The sequence below is a fragment of the Labeo rohita genome, chromosome 25 (genome assembly GCF_022985175.1).
Source record: "Labeo rohita strain BAU-BD-2019 chromosome 25, IGBB_LRoh.1.0, whole genome shotgun sequence".
NCBI classification, from domain to species: Eukaryota; Metazoa; Chordata; class Actinopteri; order Cypriniformes; family Cyprinidae; genus Labeo; species Labeo rohita.
The window spans coordinates 15,549,683-15,569,591 of record NC_066893.1 but is presented as its reverse complement, the minus strand read 5'-3'; the positions used below and the strand labels follow the sequence as shown (position 1 = coordinate 15,569,591).

General features: G+C 39.0%; 2 protein-coding genes across 4 annotated transcripts in view; one reads left to right on the top strand and one right to left on the bottom strand.

Annotated features, from left to right (window-relative positions):
- LOC127156843 (uncharacterized) overlaps window positions 1-19,909 on the top strand; it is a 47,809-nt gene that overhangs the window by 22,534 nt on the left and 5,366 nt on the right. The window lies entirely within an intron of this gene.
- Window positions 1,946-11,599, bottom strand: LOC127156847 (probable polypeptide N-acetylgalactosaminyltransferase 8). The gene is made up of 11 exons (XM_051099949.1): window positions 11,461-11,599; window positions 11,136-11,367; window positions 4,660-4,826; window positions 4,290-4,473; window positions 4,007-4,204; window positions 3,335-3,449; window positions 3,064-3,249; window positions 2,793-2,930; window positions 2,564-2,659; window positions 2,321-2,488; window positions 1,946-2,165 (listed from the first exon to the last, which is right to left on the bottom strand). The coding sequence occupies exons 1-11, from the start codon at window positions 11,597-11,599 to the stop codon at window positions 2,031-2,033; spliced, it is 1,758 nt and encodes a 585-aa protein (XP_050955906.1). The 3' UTR covers window positions 1,946-2,030.

The window sequence follows — 19,909 nt, the reverse complement described above, 5'->3', positions numbered from 1 at the left end:
GAGACATTACGTCCCTCTTGCCACAATCCTGAACTACACTGGGATGCCGGGTGATTCTCGGCTCCTCAGCAAAAACCTGAAAGAGTGGTTGCACCCTGCCATCTTATATACCCGTATGTACGGGGGTGTGGCATGGCATGCAAATTCCACTTGCCAAATTTCATTGGCTTTTTCTTCAAAGATCGGAGGTGACTGGACTCCCAAGGGAGATCCCCCAATACATCAGTATTGACGTAACGTCTCCGTTCCCTTCTTCAGGGAACGAGGGTTACAGTTGTAACCGAACAGTACCAAACAGTGCCGTTAAAACTGAGGTTCGTATCGATCCATCATGTTCGTGTACTGTTCACCCCTAGTACTGATCCTCTGTACTTCGATTGAAACAAAATGGGCAAAAAAAATCGATGTTTACTTTTTTGGGTAATATTTTAATTTCTGTGATTTTAATTTCTTTAATTTCCTTTTTTCTTTAATGACATATTGTTTATTTTTGTGATTAATAGTATGATTTATTTTTTTTTGGCCGATCTCAAAACATAGGTTTGTCTTAGTTTCTTATTGCATGTCCATAAAAAGTACAACATAAACCTAGAAATTTTCACAGATTATTAATGATCAAGATCGCAACAACAACACCAAAAATGTTTCAGGCCAGGAGGTAGATGGGGATGAGCAGAAAGCAGGAGACAAAGTAAGGATGATCAAAAAAAGGAGAGCAGAGTTTATTAAATAAATTTGGTACATTGCTCAGACTTTGTCTGACAGCACAGCTCCAAAAAGTGTTATTATACCAAACCAAAGAAAAATGACTGCTTTGCAGCATTGTCCTGTTACATTAAAAACCTTGAAATGAAGACATTCTCTTATCTCTTAACTCTTGAAGACAATCCCTTGAATCTGTAAGATCAAACTATGGAAAAATTATATGAAATATAAAATGACTGATCAATGATTGAATCAACAAAATGAGTATGTAAATGGTTATTATAAATGATTATATGATTAAATTAGATGATTAAATGATTATAAATGAATGAATGAATGAGTATGTAAGAGAGAAAATAAAACAACACACAGGTGAATCTATGCGTTTGTGTACGAAAATATCAATGTTTAAAACTTTAAAATCTGTAGCTTTTGTTAACTGTCGTACACGCGTTTATGAAAGAGTGGCGTTGGAGCCGATGACGTAGGCGAACGTGGTGATGAACATGGAAACACAGAAGAGAGAGCAAAACAAATGGTCATGAATTGGAAGTGCAAACAAGGATTTGTGAAGAAAAATGTCTAAGGATTTTCATATAAGCCAAGAGGAGACTGGTTTTCCATTGTTGTAAACGAAACTTAAACAAAGCTTACGCTACACCTACATCCTACGTCATCTGCTGGAAAGCCACTCTCTCAAGAACGAGTATACGGCAGTTAGTGGAAGCTAGAAATTGCGGTTTATTAAGTTTTAAATAGAAATACTTGTCTAACACAAATGCATTGATTAACTTCAGAAGGTCTTTAATAACCCCCAGAACCATGTGGAGAACTTTTAAGATGCATCAATGCAGTTTTTAGGGCTTCAAAATCTCAACCCCCATTATAAAGCCTGGAAGAGCCAGGATATTTTTTAAATATAACTCCAATTGTATTTGTCTGAAAGAAGAAAGTCATACACCTAGCATGGCTTGAGGGTGAGTAAATCTTGGTGTAATTTTCATTTTTGGGTGTACTATCCCTTTAAGGGGCATGTCGAGGGAAATTGTGATGTTAATTATAATGTAAATTCATATTATCAGCTGGGGAGTAAGTTTGGAGTTTTGAAACTTGCAGTATGTTTTTTCTGTAGAGTAACCTCTTAGATGTGTAAATATCAAGAACATTTTGATTCTCTATTTCATGACCACTTTAAAACAAAGACACAATCAAATGTATCCATGTATATCCATTCACGTACTGTTATACGCACATGCATTTTCTTAAGTTGTTTTGTTGTTTGTTTTTCCTCTACATTTACTTTTTTTTACAATGTTTACTTCCTTTTAAAGGCTTTTGATGACATGTTGTATTGTCCAGTTTTGTCCTGTACAAGTTTGCAAAATGAGATGATAGTCGGAATCCCCTCCTTGGCTGATCTCAAGACATCGGTTTGTCTTTCTGTTTCTTATTGCATTTCCCTAAAAATTCAACAGTTAAATGGAAATTAATTTTCACAGATGATCTCAATGCTCAAATTATAATTGTAATCATATATATGACAATACAGAATAACTACACTAAGAGAGTGGTGTGAAACATTTCATGAAAATAAAATACACAGGAGGGACCCTACCTGAGAAAAGTCCCAGTATATACTCAATCCTTTCTCCTTGGCATTTTTGCAGTCATGTAACACTGGTGTATTTCCACTACCAGGATCCATTAGACAACGGTTAGAGTTATACGTGTGAGATTTGATGCCTCCAATGTAGATCTCTCCATTACGGTTGTAGTAACAATGCTGTAAGACACAGTCAAATGAAGAGTGTCTTGGACGTAGTTACCCAAAGCAAAGGTTTACACTCACATACAGTACCTGAGGTTTATAGTAATGACACGTGTACAGAATAGGTACACTTCCAGGAACAGGTCCTTGATCAATGCAGAATTTGTCTTTAAGGTCATTCCTCAGCTGTCATGAGAATTAAACAGCAGCAGTTCAGAGATAACTAGTTAAGATGGACCAGCTATCTAGTAAACAAATAATGTTTTCTTTGGAGTGGGGTTTTGTATGTCAGAAGACTTCGAGCATCTGTGTTTCTTACCGCACCATAACCAACTATGCCTCCCCAGCTGTCTAGGAGAGGATATACATTTTCCAGGTACCATTTGAAAGGCTTACATTTGAGTTTCTCTCGTAACTGTTTTCTTTCAGTCACATCACCAATATCAATCCCATGATCCTAGAGAAAAATAAACTTTTTTTTTTTATCAACCAGGTCCAGGCTGATAATGAGAATCAATGAAATTATTAAACAAGTTAATACTCAACTTACCTTGAAAGAACCATAAAATAACGTTTAGTATTACTCTTACCTTTAGAGGGAGATTCCAGGCAATATTCACATTTGATTTATATTCATCCATCCAGATTTCAGCCACTCTCAGGGCGTTTCGGATCATGGGTTTGCTGAGATCTGGTGAATATGGCTTATGTGCTCTTTCAATGTGTGCGATCTTTGAACAGGGCACCACTTCAATACTCCCACCGCAGAGCCAGACCTTATTTATTAAATCAATATCAGGTATTGACAAAATTTTATTGATCAAGTTTTTGTATGTATTATATGCAAAATGTGAAACCTACACGTATTCCTAGTTCAACATTTTCACCCCCATAAACTGTCATTCCTTCATCCAAAACTCCAATTTCTCCCAGGAACTGACGATCAGCAACAAAGATTCCCATGACTGAGGGACTCCTAACAATGTGGAAAAAGAACATGGATATGTGCTACTTAAATCAAATCATAAGCTGCAAACTTAATTTATCAAATTAAGTATGGCAATAGTTGACATGTTCTTCATTATACAGCAGTTAGTTCTGTTCCCCACGGTGACACATGACTGTTATTATGAGTGAGTTCATCTCAACAGATTCATCTCAACAGATCTCAACAGCAACTGTTTTTATAAATTTTACATTGTTCATGAATTTTAAAAAAATACTGATTTACACCGTGTCCTAACTACACGCGACACGATGCCGCAATATGCCTTTTCCATGTTGGCGTTGTGAACTGCCGGCTCTGCCTTGGCTTCCTGGCCCACCTCATGGGCCTGGCCCTCCATCCCTCCCCGTTATCCACCTTATTCACTTTTGCTCCATGTTCTTGGATTCTTGTTTATCTGTTAAAGTACTGCATTTGGATCCACTAAGCAGAAATGTTTAGTTACTGCTTGTGTTATATTCTGGGGGCGTTTACAATAAATGGCTGAAAGTTTGTTTCAAAACAGTTAAAAAGGTTTCTCCACTTACTTCCCTGGTTCTGATGGGTCATTCATTTGGTGCCATTCTGGGCTGAAGGACTCATACATGCACCAAAGGTTCCAGTCGAATGCATGAGCAGCAGGAATATACTCAGTAGCCTCCAGTGTGTCAAACAACACTTTGTCAAACACTGGTGACAGCACTACTGTCCTGTCAGCTTTGATTCGTGCAAGTAGTGGCTCTGCCCTAGAACAAAACAGCAGTCAAATGTATAGTTAGAAAAGATATTAAGTCCCTCCTATTATCGTACTCAGACTGTGGTAGTATTTACCATTGCTTATGAACTTCAATGTGCGCATCCAAAATGGCTACCACCTGACCTGTTGCCGCTTCCCACCCTGAGACTCTTGCCTTGGCAAGGCCCATCTGCCGTTTGTGTCTTACTTTCTTGATTAAGCCAGGTTTGTCTTTGCTAATTAGATCAATGTATTCATCTAGAGGCGATTGCAGATCCTCTGTCAAGAAATTAAAAATGATACACATTTTTTATAGTGTTTCTGTTTTGTTAGGAATCTTTCTATGTTCTTAATTAAGTTTACTTTTCTTTATAAACCTCAGATTTATGTTTAATGGATAATTAAAATTAAAAACATTACTTTTCAAATAAAAAAAATATCACAAATATTTAGGGTAAAACTAACCATTTGAGCTTAAGTCGTCTACCAGGATGATCTCCTTTAGCAGATGAGCAGGAGTTTTGTTAATGATGCTGCAGATTGCCCTTTTAATTACTGACAGAGCCTCATTCAAATAAATCAAAACCACACTAATTGTTGGCAGGTCCTTAGGGTAAATCTTCGCAGCACACCTGCACACATACACAAACACACTGGTTTTTGGGGACATTCCATTGACATAACGTTTTTTTTTTTTCTGCCTTACAAACTAATACAAAGTTCTGGCATGAAATTCTAGATGGCGCAGTCTGATAGGTCAAACTCAATCTAACATAATGAGATCATTATCACATGACACAGCTGATTCGTTTTCTCCTGCATTGGTAACTAAAGAGCTCGCAGTTACAGCATGCTTCAGAAACCTCAACATGTGGTGATTTCATGTATGTTATATATGCGGGTATTTTCATATATGTTATATGTGCAGCAGCAGTATTTCTTACATGCTCACAGCAGCATGTTGTTTTGGCAGTAGCAAGTCTCCGTACAGCAGCATAGCAGATTTATTCCGCCAATACCAAACACATTAACACTGTCATATACATTACCATGCCAATCCCTCAGAGAGTTATCATGACAGAACTGTTTTTACTGTCTCCTTACCCTAATAGTCCAGCAGGAAAAAATAATTTTTTTATAACCTGTTTTTTGGGACCCTAATGGTGTCTAGTTAAGGATTTTTGATGTTGCCGAGGTCAACTAATGTCCCATGAAGTTCGTTTGGTGGCCATCTTGAAATTATCTCATCACAAGATTTAAAAAACACAGATTTCTCCTGAACCATACAACATACAAAGACAAATGAACCCACTTTTTTATATAATTCTGACACCATTTAACTGGAAAGGTCACTGACATAATACAACCACTCTTTATTGGTGAAAAACAGGCAAATAGCACATTTTAGGCTCATACAGCATCTAAACATACAATATTAAAGTACAATACTGACATACTGACGACACCTAAAACATAAATTACTTACATAACTTAAAAATGAATCCTTATGAATACTGAAATCGAGGCATTAATTTTATTACTGTATTCAGTTATTTTACCATAGTAAAAGTACATTTCTGGCTGAAGTACATTTTTCATCTCTGTTGTGTATCAGTTTAGATAGCTTATTAACACTTGCCAAACCAGCAGAAGACACTAACCAGTTTTAAATTCCAGTCGCGCTGATGGGGAACTTTAACACTGCGTTACAATCCGCTATTATTAAACTATGCGGCTGCTGTTTTGGATGGAGCGTCTCCACACCCGTTGGAGTCTGGTACAGTAAAAATGGCAAGATTTTTATTTTAAGTGACTTTTATTAGAAAACATGACTTGGATTTTCTCTTTATTTCTGAAACCTGGCTTAATGTTGGCAAGATGAGTCCCCTGATCGAACTTCCTCCACATGATTTTTCCTTTTTTAGCGGGGTGGTGGACTTGCTTGCATTTTTAGAAATAAATTTAAATGACGTCTACTCTCAACTGTGAATTTTCAGAGTTTTGAGGCACAAGTAATGATGTATGATGGCTGGGAAGCTGTGTTGTATGTTCTGATATAGACCACCAAAATACAATAAGGATTTTATACAGCAGTTTTCAGAGTTTTTATCATATATTGTGCCTATAACTTGTGATAATATTTTAATTCTTGGGGACTTAAATGTCCATGTGTGCTGCCCGGAAAAGCCTATGGTTTTTGAGTTTTTACATTTAGTAGACTCTTTTAATTGTATTCGGTTTGTTACTAGTCCAACCCATGAACGAGGTCATATTTTGGACTTCGTCTTGTTTTTGGGCCTTCCTATTAGCAACATGGATGTTTGTAATTATAGGTTGTCTGATCATATGCCTGTTATGTTTAATGTTTCTATGCCATGTAAACCAGTTATACCTCAGTCTGGTGTGATTTGTACTCATCATATGATGCTGTCCATGGCTGCAGAATTTTCTGATGTCTATAATTCTAACTCATTTGTGAACTTGATTGAGTTTCCCTCTCCTGCTGTTGGTCCAGATGAGTTGTTGATGTTGTTTAATGCTGTTTGCTATTATTATAATTTGGATGAGGTTGCCCCATTTAAAGTTCGGAAATCGGAAAGTCTAATTCAGCACCATGGCTTAATAATCATACACGTGCGATTAGGCAGGAATGCAGGATGGCTGAAAGGAAGTGGAGAAAGGATAGGTTATAGGTTCCTCTTCAAATTCTGAGGCAGCGGTTTTCAGATTATCAGGCTGCTGTGAGAACTGCAAGGCAAAATTATTTTGCTAATGTCATTGCAGAGAAATGTAATGTCCCTACAGCTCTCTTTTCAACTATTAATAGACTTCTTAATCCCAATCAATGTTTTGGTTTGACTCCTTTATTAGAAACTAGTGAAATGTTTAGTACATTTTTTGTGGAAAAAATTGAGATGATTAGATCTACTTTTCCTGTGCTTTCTGTTGAGCCTGTGGTGACGTCGACATGTGTCAGCTGTTTTGACCATTTTGAGTAGTATGTATCATTGGCACAAGTAAAGGACATTATTATTCGTTTAAAACTGACCTCTGGTGGGTTTGATGTGGTTCACTTACGACTTCTTAAGGAGATATGGAATAACGTTGTGACACTGTCACACAGGACACATGTTTTAATCTGCTCAATGTATTTTAATGATTTTATGTATATTTGAGTTTTAATAGGTTTTCATGTTGTCATAGCCAATTTTATTCCTCTTAAACATTTTAATGTGTGTATGTCTTTAAGACACTCTGGGTCTGCCTGTCATGTGACTCATCACATGACACGAAACAGGAATTAACCTATAAAGGAGGCAGCATGTCAAACAATCAGGGTCACTGACCAAACTACATGTTGGACTGAGGAGTTTTTTAAGGACTTACCATTCCAGCATCACCCTCATTTTGGATTATCACTTGTTGAACTGTATATACACCGGTAGACACTTTTATATTGAACTTTCGACACGCTGGATTTCTTAAGAACTGTTTTATTGGTATGGAACTGAAAGACTCTGTACTTTTAACAGCCTAGGATTTCTAGCCGCTTCTTAAAAAGCCTAACTTAGATCCATTAGATTTGAATTATCTGCCTATTTCAAAATTACCATGCATCTCAAAGATTCTAGAAAAAATAGTTTATTCACAGTTAATATCTTTTTGAGAGAAGAATGAGGTCTTAGACAAGTTTCAGTCAGGTTTTAGGATGGGTCACAGTACAGAGTCTGCACTTTTAAGAGTTGTAAATGATCTTCGTATAACCAGAGATTCAGGTAATTCTGCAGCTCTGATTTTATTAGACTTGAGTGCAGCTTTTGACACAGTAGATCAGGGGATTCTGCTAAATCGTCTGTCTCAATTCGTTGGAATTCATGGCACGGTTTTTAAGTGGTTCAAGTCTTATCTTACGAATGGAGTATTTTTGGTGAAGTATGGTGATTTTGTTTCATCTACAGCTTCTGTTACCTCTGGGGTTCCTCAGGGCTCTGTTATTGGCCCTGTATTGTTCTCCTTGTACATGTTGCCTTTGGGCTCGATTTTTAAGAAATATGGCATGCCTTATCATTTGTATGCTGATGACACACAAATTTATCTCCCTTTGAAATCTGGAGAGAACTGGGTCTCAGAGTTACTCTTGGCATGTTTGGAAGAAGTAAAGAGCTGGATGGCTCATAATTTGGTTCAGTTAAACCAAAGTAAAACAGATATTATGATTTTTGGTCCCTCCAGAAGATGCTCTGACATTGCCACTTATTTAGCTCCTTGGTCAGCCTACTGTCATGACTAAATAAGGAGTTTAGGAGTTGTGTTTGATCCAGACTTGAAATTTGACAAGCAGGTTAATGCTGTGGTTAAGACTTGTTTTTTCCAAATTAGGTCTCTTGCTCGATTAAAACCCATTTTGTCCATGAAAGATTTAGAGAAAGTTATTAATGCTTTTAAATTGTCCCAACTGGACTATTGTAATGTGTTGTATGTGGGGTCCTGTCAGACCATTATTTCACGTCTTCAATTAGTCCAGAATGCAGCTGCTAGGCTGCTTGTGAGTGCTAAGAAAAGTCAACACATCTCTTCTATCTTGGCCTCTCTCAGATGGCTACCAGTGGGCTTCAGGATAAAATATAAGGTTCTGTTGTAAAGCAGTACATGGAATGGCCCCTGCTTATGTGTCTGAGCTTATTACTTCAATCATCAAGGTCTTGAAGATCATCAAATAAGTTGTTTCTCACTGTCCCACGGACTCATTTAAAGCTGACAGGAGACCAGGCCTTTGTTGTTGCCGGTCCAAGGCTTTGGAATAGCCTTCCATCTGAGATTAGAGAGATTACATCCATAAATGCCTTCAAATTTGGGGTAAAAAAATTAGTTGGGCTAGTAAGTTTAGTTTGTTGTGTATATTTTTTTCATTCAATCAGATAACATTTTAAGCTGTCATATGGTTATGTTACATTATGCCCCTCACATGTTGCAATGTACCCCACCTACAGGGCATGTTGTCACATTTCACTTCCTTTTCCTTATCCTGAGATAAATAACGAAAAACGTGTACACTGTAATTATGAAAAAAAGCGACATATTTGTACTAGACAAGTGTGAAATTAACAAGGATAAAAAAAAATTATACCTTGGACCCCACGTGGATTTACACAAACTGAGAAATGTGCCCCGCGCTCCTCTATCTCTTTGTTTTTCTGAATGTCTGAATGTGTTTCTTTATTTGTATTGTTTTGAACTATACTATATAACTGTGTGTTGCGATCAGGACTATCCCAAGCATGGTCGCAATGTGTTCATTGTCAAATTGAATTCTTAAAATAATGCCAACTCTGCAGGACACCAGCCCTCCGGAACCAAGTTTGGGCACCCCTGTTTTAAACGTTATGTACTGACCCTAACCTTACCCCTAAACCTCACACAAAACTTTGTGGTATTTTAGATTTTCGAAACACTTAATTGTATATGATTAACACTCTTAAAAATACAGGTTCCAAAAGGGTGTTTTTGCAGTGATGCCATAAAAGAACCATTTTTAGAACCTTTCAGTGAACAGTTCCTAAAAGAACCAATTTGAAGAACATTTTAAAAATCTAAAGAAACTTATTAGACTATAAAGAACCTTTTCTGCATTTGAAAGGTTCCATGGATGTTCAAGGTTCTTCATAAAACCGTTGATGCCAATAAAGAACCTTTATTTTTAAGAGTGTATAAGCTTGTTCCCTCAAGGGGGCCTAAAAAAATGTCCCCACAAGAACAAAATTTACTGGTATTGCTATATATGACTTGGAGATTTTTGTCTTTTCCCTTTCTCTGTGCCATACTGACACAACTGTTTTGTGTCAGACAAAAAATCTGCACCTGCAAAGGTGTACCTACAAAGACAATATAGTTTAGTTTTTATATTTAGATTTATTTAGATTTAGATAATTTTATGGATCATGCCTTGGAGGCAAAGGCTTTGCTTCTCTGATTTTATTGCTATTTTAGCAATAGCAGGAGTTTCCAAAAGCATCCAAAAATCATGTCTTCACTGTAAAAAACAAAACAAAAACAATGTGTAGAAGAAACAAACTTACAGTGCAAACTTACAGATATTTTTGGGTAGTGAATCTTGTAAAAGGGAGGGGTGTCCCACACTAAACAATTATATTTGGTGTTGTTATGTAAATTGCCTCATTGCAACGATTCTTAACAATGTAATTTTGTAACCTCATATATTTGTTTAATTGGTGCCATTACATTCGGTGATGTTGTTTGTCAGAAGATTATGTCCTGAAAACACTAATGTACCTGAGGTAAACCAATCCTGGAATATGCTCCAGAGCAGGTTTTTATTTTGTCAGTAGTCAATATTTAGTTAAATCGAACATTCTGGATTACATTTATTCGACCTAAACTAACTAAATGGACCCTTTTCACAAGACTGTGATAATGCGTTTTAACGGTCATCATAATCATAAATACTTGAATTTTTTTCATGTTTTGATTTTTTAAAAAAATATGTATGTACATTTATAACACTGTATTATATCACCTTTTCATCAAGTTACAAAAAAACTAGTTAACGCTAATGCAAGGGTGTTTCTAACGCTGCGTCTATGGGAGGGACGGTAAATTTGACATTGTTCTCTCTTCCGCCTGCCGATATCAGTCTCTCTCTTTTTTTTCCTTTGGATGAAAGTTGTGAAAACACTATCGTGGAGTTTTGAGCAAATGGGAATGCAAAAAATATATTTGTGGTACACTCCTATTCAACAGTGACGACTTCTACTACAAGAAACCCAGAAATGTGCGAAGGGTCCATTGTGCTGACCCAACTAAACAGATTTATTTGGAATGAATTAAATTCAAATGTTTGTAAAAACTCAGCTTTGCCCTCTAAGGGCACATATTAAAATAGAAAGAATACAAAAATAAATTAGAAAAAGTAAAGCAGTTACCTGATGTCTCGAGTATCAGGGATTGTTCTGTTCAATGGTAATCTGTTACTGAGGAACACATTGTATCCAAACTCCTGATACTGCCTTTCTGCTTCCATCTGTTCCTCTTCTGTGAGTTCAGCTCCCCATGATTTAAAGAGATACGATTTTGGATACAACTTCTTAACCTTAGTTTTCTTTGTCATTTTCTGTTCCACAACAGCCTCTCTGACTTTTTGTTTGATTTCTATGGCTGAAGCTGGAAGTATATTGAGATAATGCTACAGGATAATGATTTTTATTTATTTATTTTTTCTGAAAATGTTTGTAACAAGCACAAACTCACCCATTTTATAAACTTGATCTTCTATTCTCTTCAGTCTCCAAAGAACCTCCGGATCTTCCGACCTGATTAATGACATGTGCATGAGACTGTAAACTATGATACCAGTAACTAACACACCAACTTTTGCAGCTATCCTCATTTTCAGAATGTCTTGTGGTATTACAGGAAAAATCCTCAGAAAGTATACAAATTCTGCTTCATTAAGCTGACTGTCAACAACAAGTTCACTTTGGTTTATGAGGTATGGGAGTGAGAATAAAATATGAGGGACTAGTGGTCAAACATTGATTTATGACACCTGTGATGTTCTGTTTACTGATATTTATGACACCCATGTGTTGATCTGTCACCACCGACCTCCTGTTCCTGTTTGCTGACGACACCTGTTTATGGCAGCGTCCATTTTGTGATCAGGATGTGTTTCAGCCATTTTGTTTTACCGTGTGTTTTGAAGTGTTACAGCGATCTTGGATGTGTTGGTCCGTCAAGCACTCTAGTTGTTTCACACCTTTGAATAAGAACAAGAAATGAATGAGATGAGAGATGTTGCGTTCTTTTGTTTTGGGATGAAAGGCTCTTCCAAACAGTCGTCCCTATAGCCATCAATGGCTCCTCAATAGATTAAAATGGCAAACGATTATCCAAGTCAGCAACTCTCTAATCCATCCATGCTTTTGAAAAAAGTGTTATGCCCGGGCATGTTCTTTGAAGCCCCTCTGTGTTGCAGTATATTTTGTACTTACGAAGGCAAATGAAGAAAACAACAGAAGAGTTTAAGAAATCAAACAAGAGTTAATAAAGAAAGTTCTAAGAGAACTTACATGAGATCCATGCAGCAAATTGTCTATCTGTGAATGAAGTTGTTCCCAGACTTGCTTGCTTAGCCCTTCTGCCTGTGAACTGTGTTGTTGTGTATTTGGTTTGCAATGTGTTACCCTGACTGGAATTATCAAACATGTTTTAAAACATGTCTAAAATAATTCTTTCATCTTGGTCATCTGTCTCCTTCCTGACATTCTGGGTCTGTCGACACCTCACCATGGTCTTTATAGGCTCTATGTTAATGTCTCTTACCTTCTGAGCAGGGAGGTGTCAGGGCGTCTACCTTCCAGTGGTGGTCGAAAAAAGGTGTCACATTTGGGGATGTACTTTGTTTTAGGTTGAAGATATCCAAACATGTATCTACCTGATCTATGGGCTAAATGTTAATGGCTAAGACAAAAAAAGAGTTTGAGTCTGTTTTAAGTTTAAGTCTTTCTAAAACATTTGTATGTGTGCATCCTGACAGCTCTGTAGGAGCAGTACAATCTGATCTATAGGCTAATGTTAAAATTTTTTATTCAAACCACTACCATACTATCCACCCTATCTAATGTCTTCTGAAAGTGAAAGTGTTTGGGGTCAAACTGAGGAGGAGGGCTGAGAGTGTATTGGTTGGTAAAATGGGATCAAGGGGTAGTTTTTATTAAAGTTTTTTCGCATGCAGTAGAAACACTGTGACGACTGTGTTTTGTGTATTTGTGTAAATGTATTTACGTAAATTTACATATTGGTAAACAATTTTAAGAAAAAGCTGTGAAATATTTAAAAAATAAAAATGTATCAAACATGTCTGTGTAAAACAAAAGCATACAGTAGTTATCAAAACCTATGTTGCAGTTTTAAAAAGGTAGAGTTTGTTACTGATACAAGTTAGAAAAGAAAAGTAGTCGAGCATCTTACGTTGATCTAAATCTATTGTAGTCTAGCATTACAGTTTGAAAAAAAGTAGTGTTTGTTACAAGTTAGAAAATAAAATGAGTCGAACGTCTTGTAACATTACATTTTTTAAAAAGGTAGAGTTTGTTACTGATACAAGTTTAGTAAGAAAAGAAAAAGAAAAAGAGTGGTGCATCTTGCGCTGATCTAAAACCAAAATGTATCAGACACCCTTGATAAACAACAGCATACGACAGTTTTCAGGTTTCAACTGATACAAATTTTTTAAAAAAGAAAAGAAAAGGAAAGAAAAAAAGAAAAGAAAAAAAAACAGAAATCTATAAAAGTATCTTACAAAGTGGCTGCGATAGCTCCTCACTCACTGCTGACAAAACATCTAAATAAAGTTAGGTCTGCCGTGGTAAACCACACCCTCCTGCCCTAACACATCCCTAACACTGATAGATGAATGGTCACATGTCACAATTTCAGATTTTAAATAAAGCATTTTACAAATGAAAAAGAAAATTGATGACATTTCTTAACTAATGAAAACGTCCTCCCTATTTTTTAACATTAGAGCAGAGTTTTTTTTACTTATAACAGAAATATAAGCTTTCTTCTGTGTCCAGATCTATGTTACAGGAAAATGTTTCTTTATTTTAGTTATATACACTTCCTTAATTTAATTTATTTATTTTCTCTTTGATTTTTGTCAATCTTAGAACTTACAGTCTGTTCAAATACATGCATGTACGTAGTTAAATATCAGGATGAAAGCAAATGTTTTTGTTCCACACTGCACAATAAAAACAAGAGAGGATTCCTCTTTAGGATTCAGTATGTCAAAGGATGTTTGTTTCCTTTTAGTTTAATTTTAGTTACTCATAGTTACTCTCAGTCACTCATAGATTTTGTCAAACCTCAACACAAATGTACATTCCAACGCAAACATACAAACAAACACAAATACATGCAGCAAAAACGTAAACACAAACAAACAGTACATGCAGACACAAACGTGCACTAACACACGCAAATGCAAAAACATGCAAATGCAAAAACATACAAATGCAAACATGCAAACAAACACACACACAGACGTGCACACACATGCATGCAAACACGCAAACATGTACACACACACACACACACACAAACATGCAAACATTGACATGCACTAACACAAGCAAATGCAAAAACATATAAATGCAAACAAACATACACACACAGATGTGCACAAACATGCATGCAAACACGCAAACATATATACACACACACACACAAACATGCAAACATTGACGTGCACTAACACAAGCAAATGCAAAAACATACAAATGTAAACATGCAAACATACACACACAGACGTGCACAAACATGCATGCAAATGCAAACATACACACACACACACACACACAAACATGCAAACATTGACGTGCACTAACACAAGCAAATGCAAAAACATACAAATGCAAACATGCAAACAAACACACACACAGACGTGCACAAACATGCATGCAAACACGCAAACATATATACACACACACACAAACATGCAAACATTGACGTGCACTAACACAAGCACATGCAAAAACATACAAATGCAAACATGCAAACAAACACACACACACAGACGTGCACAAACATGCATGCAAACACGCAAACATGTACTCACACACACAAACATGCAAACATTGACATGCACTAACACAAGCAAATGCAAAAACATATAAATGCAAACATGCAAACAAACATACACACACAGATGTGCACAAACATGCATGCAAACACGCAAACATATATACACACACACACACAAACATGCAAACATTGACGTGCACTAACACAAGCAAATGCAAAAACATACAAATGTAAACATGCAAACATACACACACAGACGTGCACAAACATGCATGCAAATGCAAACATATACACACACACACACACACACACACACAAACATGCAAACATTGACGTGCACTAACACAAGCAAATGCAAAAACATACAAATGCAAACATGCAAACAAACACACACACAGACGTGCACAAACATGCATGCAAACACGCAAACATATATACACACACACACAAACATGCAAACATTGACGTGCACTAACACAAGCACATGCAAAAACATACAAATGCAAACATGCAAACAAACACACACACACACACACACAAACATGCAAACATGGACGTGCACTAACACAAGCAAATGCAAAAACATACAAATGCAAACAAACACAAACATACATACATGGAAACACAAACATACACACAAAAAATAGACAAACAAACAAACAAACACTCATGAAAATACAGACATGTGGACGAACACTCATATAAAAACAAACATACAAGCAAACACACAAACAAGCCCCTGCAGTTAAACTTTTATGAAGTCTTATACAAACCTTTTTACAAATAAAAAACTTTTAGCATCACAACGAATATCTCTATAAGATGATAAAAAGCAGTATGATTAAACAATGAAATAACATTTGTCTTAAATAAGTTTTGTAGATTTTTAGATCTTTCACATCTAAAACCATGATGAGGATTAGAAGTAGTCAAATGATCCTCTGATGACTGCAAGGCACTTACAGCGATTTTTCTTTATGAATTAGTTATAAGGTTGTTTGCAACAAAAGTACGTCTTAAGCAAGGTACGGATTAGACTTTCTTACTTTAAAAATAGTATCATTGACCATGCTTTTTAAATGCTGCATATTTATTTCTACACTATTGTGTTTTATTTTATTGAAATAAAAACAACTGGGTCTATATCGTTTTATTTTACTAAGATTTGATCAAAAAATTGATAGAAGATAATCAAATAATTGATAAGTCCAACTTATCACCCACCACCTTATGTGCCTGATGATTTGTAATGACATAAATATCTCACTGATGCAGATTTGTTAAGAGGTTGATATGTAAAGTTTAGTATTACTGTTAAAAATAGTTGAAAATGTAGCCTTTTTTAGCTTTCATGTAGGATTCATGTGTTTTGTTTTTGTGTATCAGAGTCCTGAGACAAATGAAAATATAATGTATTAGACACCTTTCTTTTAAGATTTTTATAATGACAAACGATCCCGGTTACTTGGCTGTAACCGTGTTCCCTGAGAAAGCGGAACGAGATGCTGCGCTGCTCAGCGCATTGGGAAACGTCTTTTAGTCGTGACCAGCTGTGAATAATGTGTATAAAAACGTCGAAGACCGACCGGAAGAATATATAGCCTCGGCTGATGACGTCATCAGCGCGCACCCGGCACGGGGCTATAAATAGATGACCCACAGGTGCATCATCAGGATATTTTGTCTGAAGAGCAGTCCCGGGACATCTTAAACACGGCAAAATAGCGCAGCATCTCGTTCCGCTTTCTCAGGGAACACGGTTACAGCCAAGTAACCGGGATCGTTCCCTTTCGAAAGCTTCAGTCGATGCTGCGCTGCTCAGCGCATTGGGAACGAGAATACCCACGCCGCCGTGCTTGAGCATGTCTGGACCCCACGATTGTGCAGGTGTGTTTCACAAGAACGCAAGAAGGCCTAGACATTAACTTGACGTCGACTCAAGGACATGAGAGCCCGGAGTGGCATGAACATCCAAACTATAAAATCTTATGAATGTGTGCGGAGAGGACCATCCTGCCGCATCACAAACCTGTTGTAGGGGGGCGCCTCTCACCAAAGCATTAGAAGAGGCGACCCCCCTGGTGGAGTGAGCTCTAAGACCTTTAGGCGGAGCTTGACCGCGCGCCTCATAGGCAAGAGCAATAGCATCCCTGACCCAATGAGACATGGTCTGCTTGGTGGCAGCTGCTCCTCTGTTATGAACACCATAACAAACAAAGAGTTGCTCTGACTTACGCCACTGGCTAGTGCGGTGGACCTAGGCCTGAAGAACACGGACTGGACACAGTCTATGAGATCTCTCCTGCTCCGGCGTTGTGAACGGTGGAGGACAGAAGGCTTCTAGAATGACCGGATGTACAGCCGAAAATGGAACTTTAGGCAGGTAATCAGGATGAGGATGCAGAATCACTTTCACCATACCTGGGGCAAAGTCTAAGCAGGAAGGAGAGATAGACAGGGCCTGCATATCCCCAATTCTCTTCAAGGAAGTTATAGCCATGAGAAAAACCATTTTTAGAGTCAGAAGTTTATCAGATGCTGATTCTAAAGGTTCAAAGGGGGTTTCAACCAGACCCTCAAGAACTGTAGCTAAGTCCCAAGAAGTGATCTTGGTTTTCACTGGAGGCCTCAGTCTCCTAGCCCCACGAAGGAAGCGAGAGAGCAGAGGGTGTCTCCCGAGTGGTGCCCCATCAATCAAGGCATGGCAAGCCGAAAGAGCGGCCACATAACCCCTAAGAGTAGCAGGACACGTACCTGTTGACAATTTCTCCTGCATGAAGTCCAGTACTGAAGCAATCTGGCAGTTAACCGGATCTACATTATGTTTAACACACCACCTATCAAAAACACCCCATTTACCGGCATAATTCTTCCTAGTGGAGGAAGCCCTAGCACTTAGGATGGTCTCAATAACAGCAGGCGAAAGCCCAGTGTCTCTCAGTTGGTTCCCCTCAGGGGCCAAACATGAAGATTCCACAGATCGGGCCTGGGATGGAATATCGTTCCCTCCGCCTGAGACAGAAGGTCCCTCCTCTCCGGAATCGCCCACGGCGAGCCGTCGAGGAGAGATATTATCTACGAGAACCATACTCTGTTCGGCCAACACGGCGCTATCAGTAAGAGGCAAGACCCTTGTTGGCGAACCCTGGCTAGAACTCCCGGGAGCAGAGAGACTGGGGAAACGCATACAGGCGCATATTGGGCCATGAGTGCGCCATCGCATCCAGACCCAACGGAGCTGGGTGACTCAGAGAGAAGTAGAGGGGACATTGCGCAGTCTGCTGAGAGGCGAAGAGGTCCACCTCCACTTTGTAAAATCTGGTCCAGATCTGTTTCACTATCTCCGGGTGGAGTTTCCATTCCCCCGTCGGTAGTGTCTGTCTGGACAGTAAATCTGCTCCCACATTCCACTGCCCTGGAATGTACACTGCCCTGAGTGACAGGAACTTGTCCTGGGCCCAGAGAAAAATCTGTCTCGCTATCCTGTTCAGGTTGCGTGAACGCAGACCTCCCTGGTGATTTAAATAAGAGACTGCCGCTGTATTGTCCACCCGCACCAAGACATGACAGCCTCTCAATTGGTGGAGAAAATATTTCAGAGCCAGAAATACGGCCATCAGCTCGAGGCAATTGATGTGCCAGTCGAGCTGATGGCCCTCCCAAACCCCTTGAGCTGGACGGCCTTCTAAGACTGCTCCCCAGCCCACCAGGGAGGCGTCTGTCGTTAGCAGTCTGCGACGACACGGCGCCCCTAGAGTGGGACCCAAGGTGAGGAACCAGGGTCTGAGCCACGGAGATAGTGTACGAAGCCCGCGGCGCGTCACTTTTATTTGCCTTCGAGGATTGGCTCTTGGATGAAACCCTCTGGCTTTTAGCCACAACTGAAACGGTCTCATGTGCAACAGCCCCAGAGGAATCACCGTGGATGCTGATGCCATAAGACCTAACATCTTCTGGTACTGAAGAACAGTGTGCTCCTGACCTAGCCTGACCTTGCTCATGGTCTGCCGAATGGTCTCGATCCGAGCGGGAGACAGTCGTGCCCGCATTGTGATCGAATCCCAAACGATCCCGAGATAAGTCGTTCTCTGGGCAGGAGAAAGAACACTTTTGTTGGTGTTGAGTCTCAGCCCTAGAGAAACCACATGAGCTAACACGATGTCTCTGTGTTGGAGCGCCATCTCTCGCGATTGTGCCAGTATCAGCCAATCGTCGATATAGTTCAAAATGCGAATGCCCTGGAGTCGTAAAGGAGCCAGTGCTGCATCCATGCATTTTGTAAATGTGCGGGGCGACAAGGCTAGGCCGAATGGAAGAACCTGAAATTGGTACGCTTTGCCCCCGAAAGCGAACCTCAGGAATTTCCTGTGTTGTGGCAATATTTCTATGTGGAAATATGCATCCTTTAGATCGATCGTGACGAACCAATCGTGATGTTGAATCTGCGTCACGACCGTCTTGACAGTTAACATCTTGAACTTGAGCGCTTTGACTGAACGGTTTAAGCCTCGAAGATCTAAGATTGGACGCAGCCCCCCATCCTTTTTGGGAACCAGGAAGTATCTGCTGTAATAGCCCGACTCTCTCTCTGGAAGAGGAACATGCTCTATGGCCTCTTTGCTCAGAAGAGTTTGTAGCTCTTGTGACAGTACGTGCATCAGCTCCAGTTTCACGGAAGTGAAAACCACGCCGTTGAAACGCGGAGGACGACGAAAAAATTGGATTCTGTATCCTATCTGTACTGTGCTTAATACCCACGCAGAGATGCCTGGCAGAAGTTTCCACGCTGCCAGACTCTCTGAGAGTGGTATTAATTTTAATACTTCCTTTTGAGGGGATGTTAGATGTTCCGCGTCCAGAACGACCGCCGGAAACAACGGTACATCTAACATCTCGCTGGAAACTGCTGCCACCCGAGGCACGAGAGGTGGCGGGGATGGGGAAGTTTTGTGAGGGTATCGGGAAGGGGCGAGGAGATCTTGAACGCGCCCCATCCCGCGGGGGGACTACCCCCACCAGATCGGGCGCCAGACCATCAGGACTTCCGCTTTCTGTTAATAATAGTCCTGAGGTCTGGCTTGGGAGGTTGCTGAGCGCGGCGAGCCTGTCC

Coding starts and splice junctions, on each gene's coding strand:
- LOC127156847 (XM_051099949.1), bottom strand. CDS start 11,599: ATGAGGATAGCTGCAAAAGTTGGTGTGTTAGTTACTGGTATCATAGTT. Junction 4,474..4,659: donor AGACGACTTAAGCTCAAATG/GTTAGTTTTACC, acceptor ATTTCTTGACAG/AGGATCTGCAATCGCCTCTA. Junction 2,489..2,563: donor GTCATTACTATAAACCTCAG/GTACTGTATGTG, acceptor TGTGTCTTACAG/CATTGTTACTACAACCGTAA.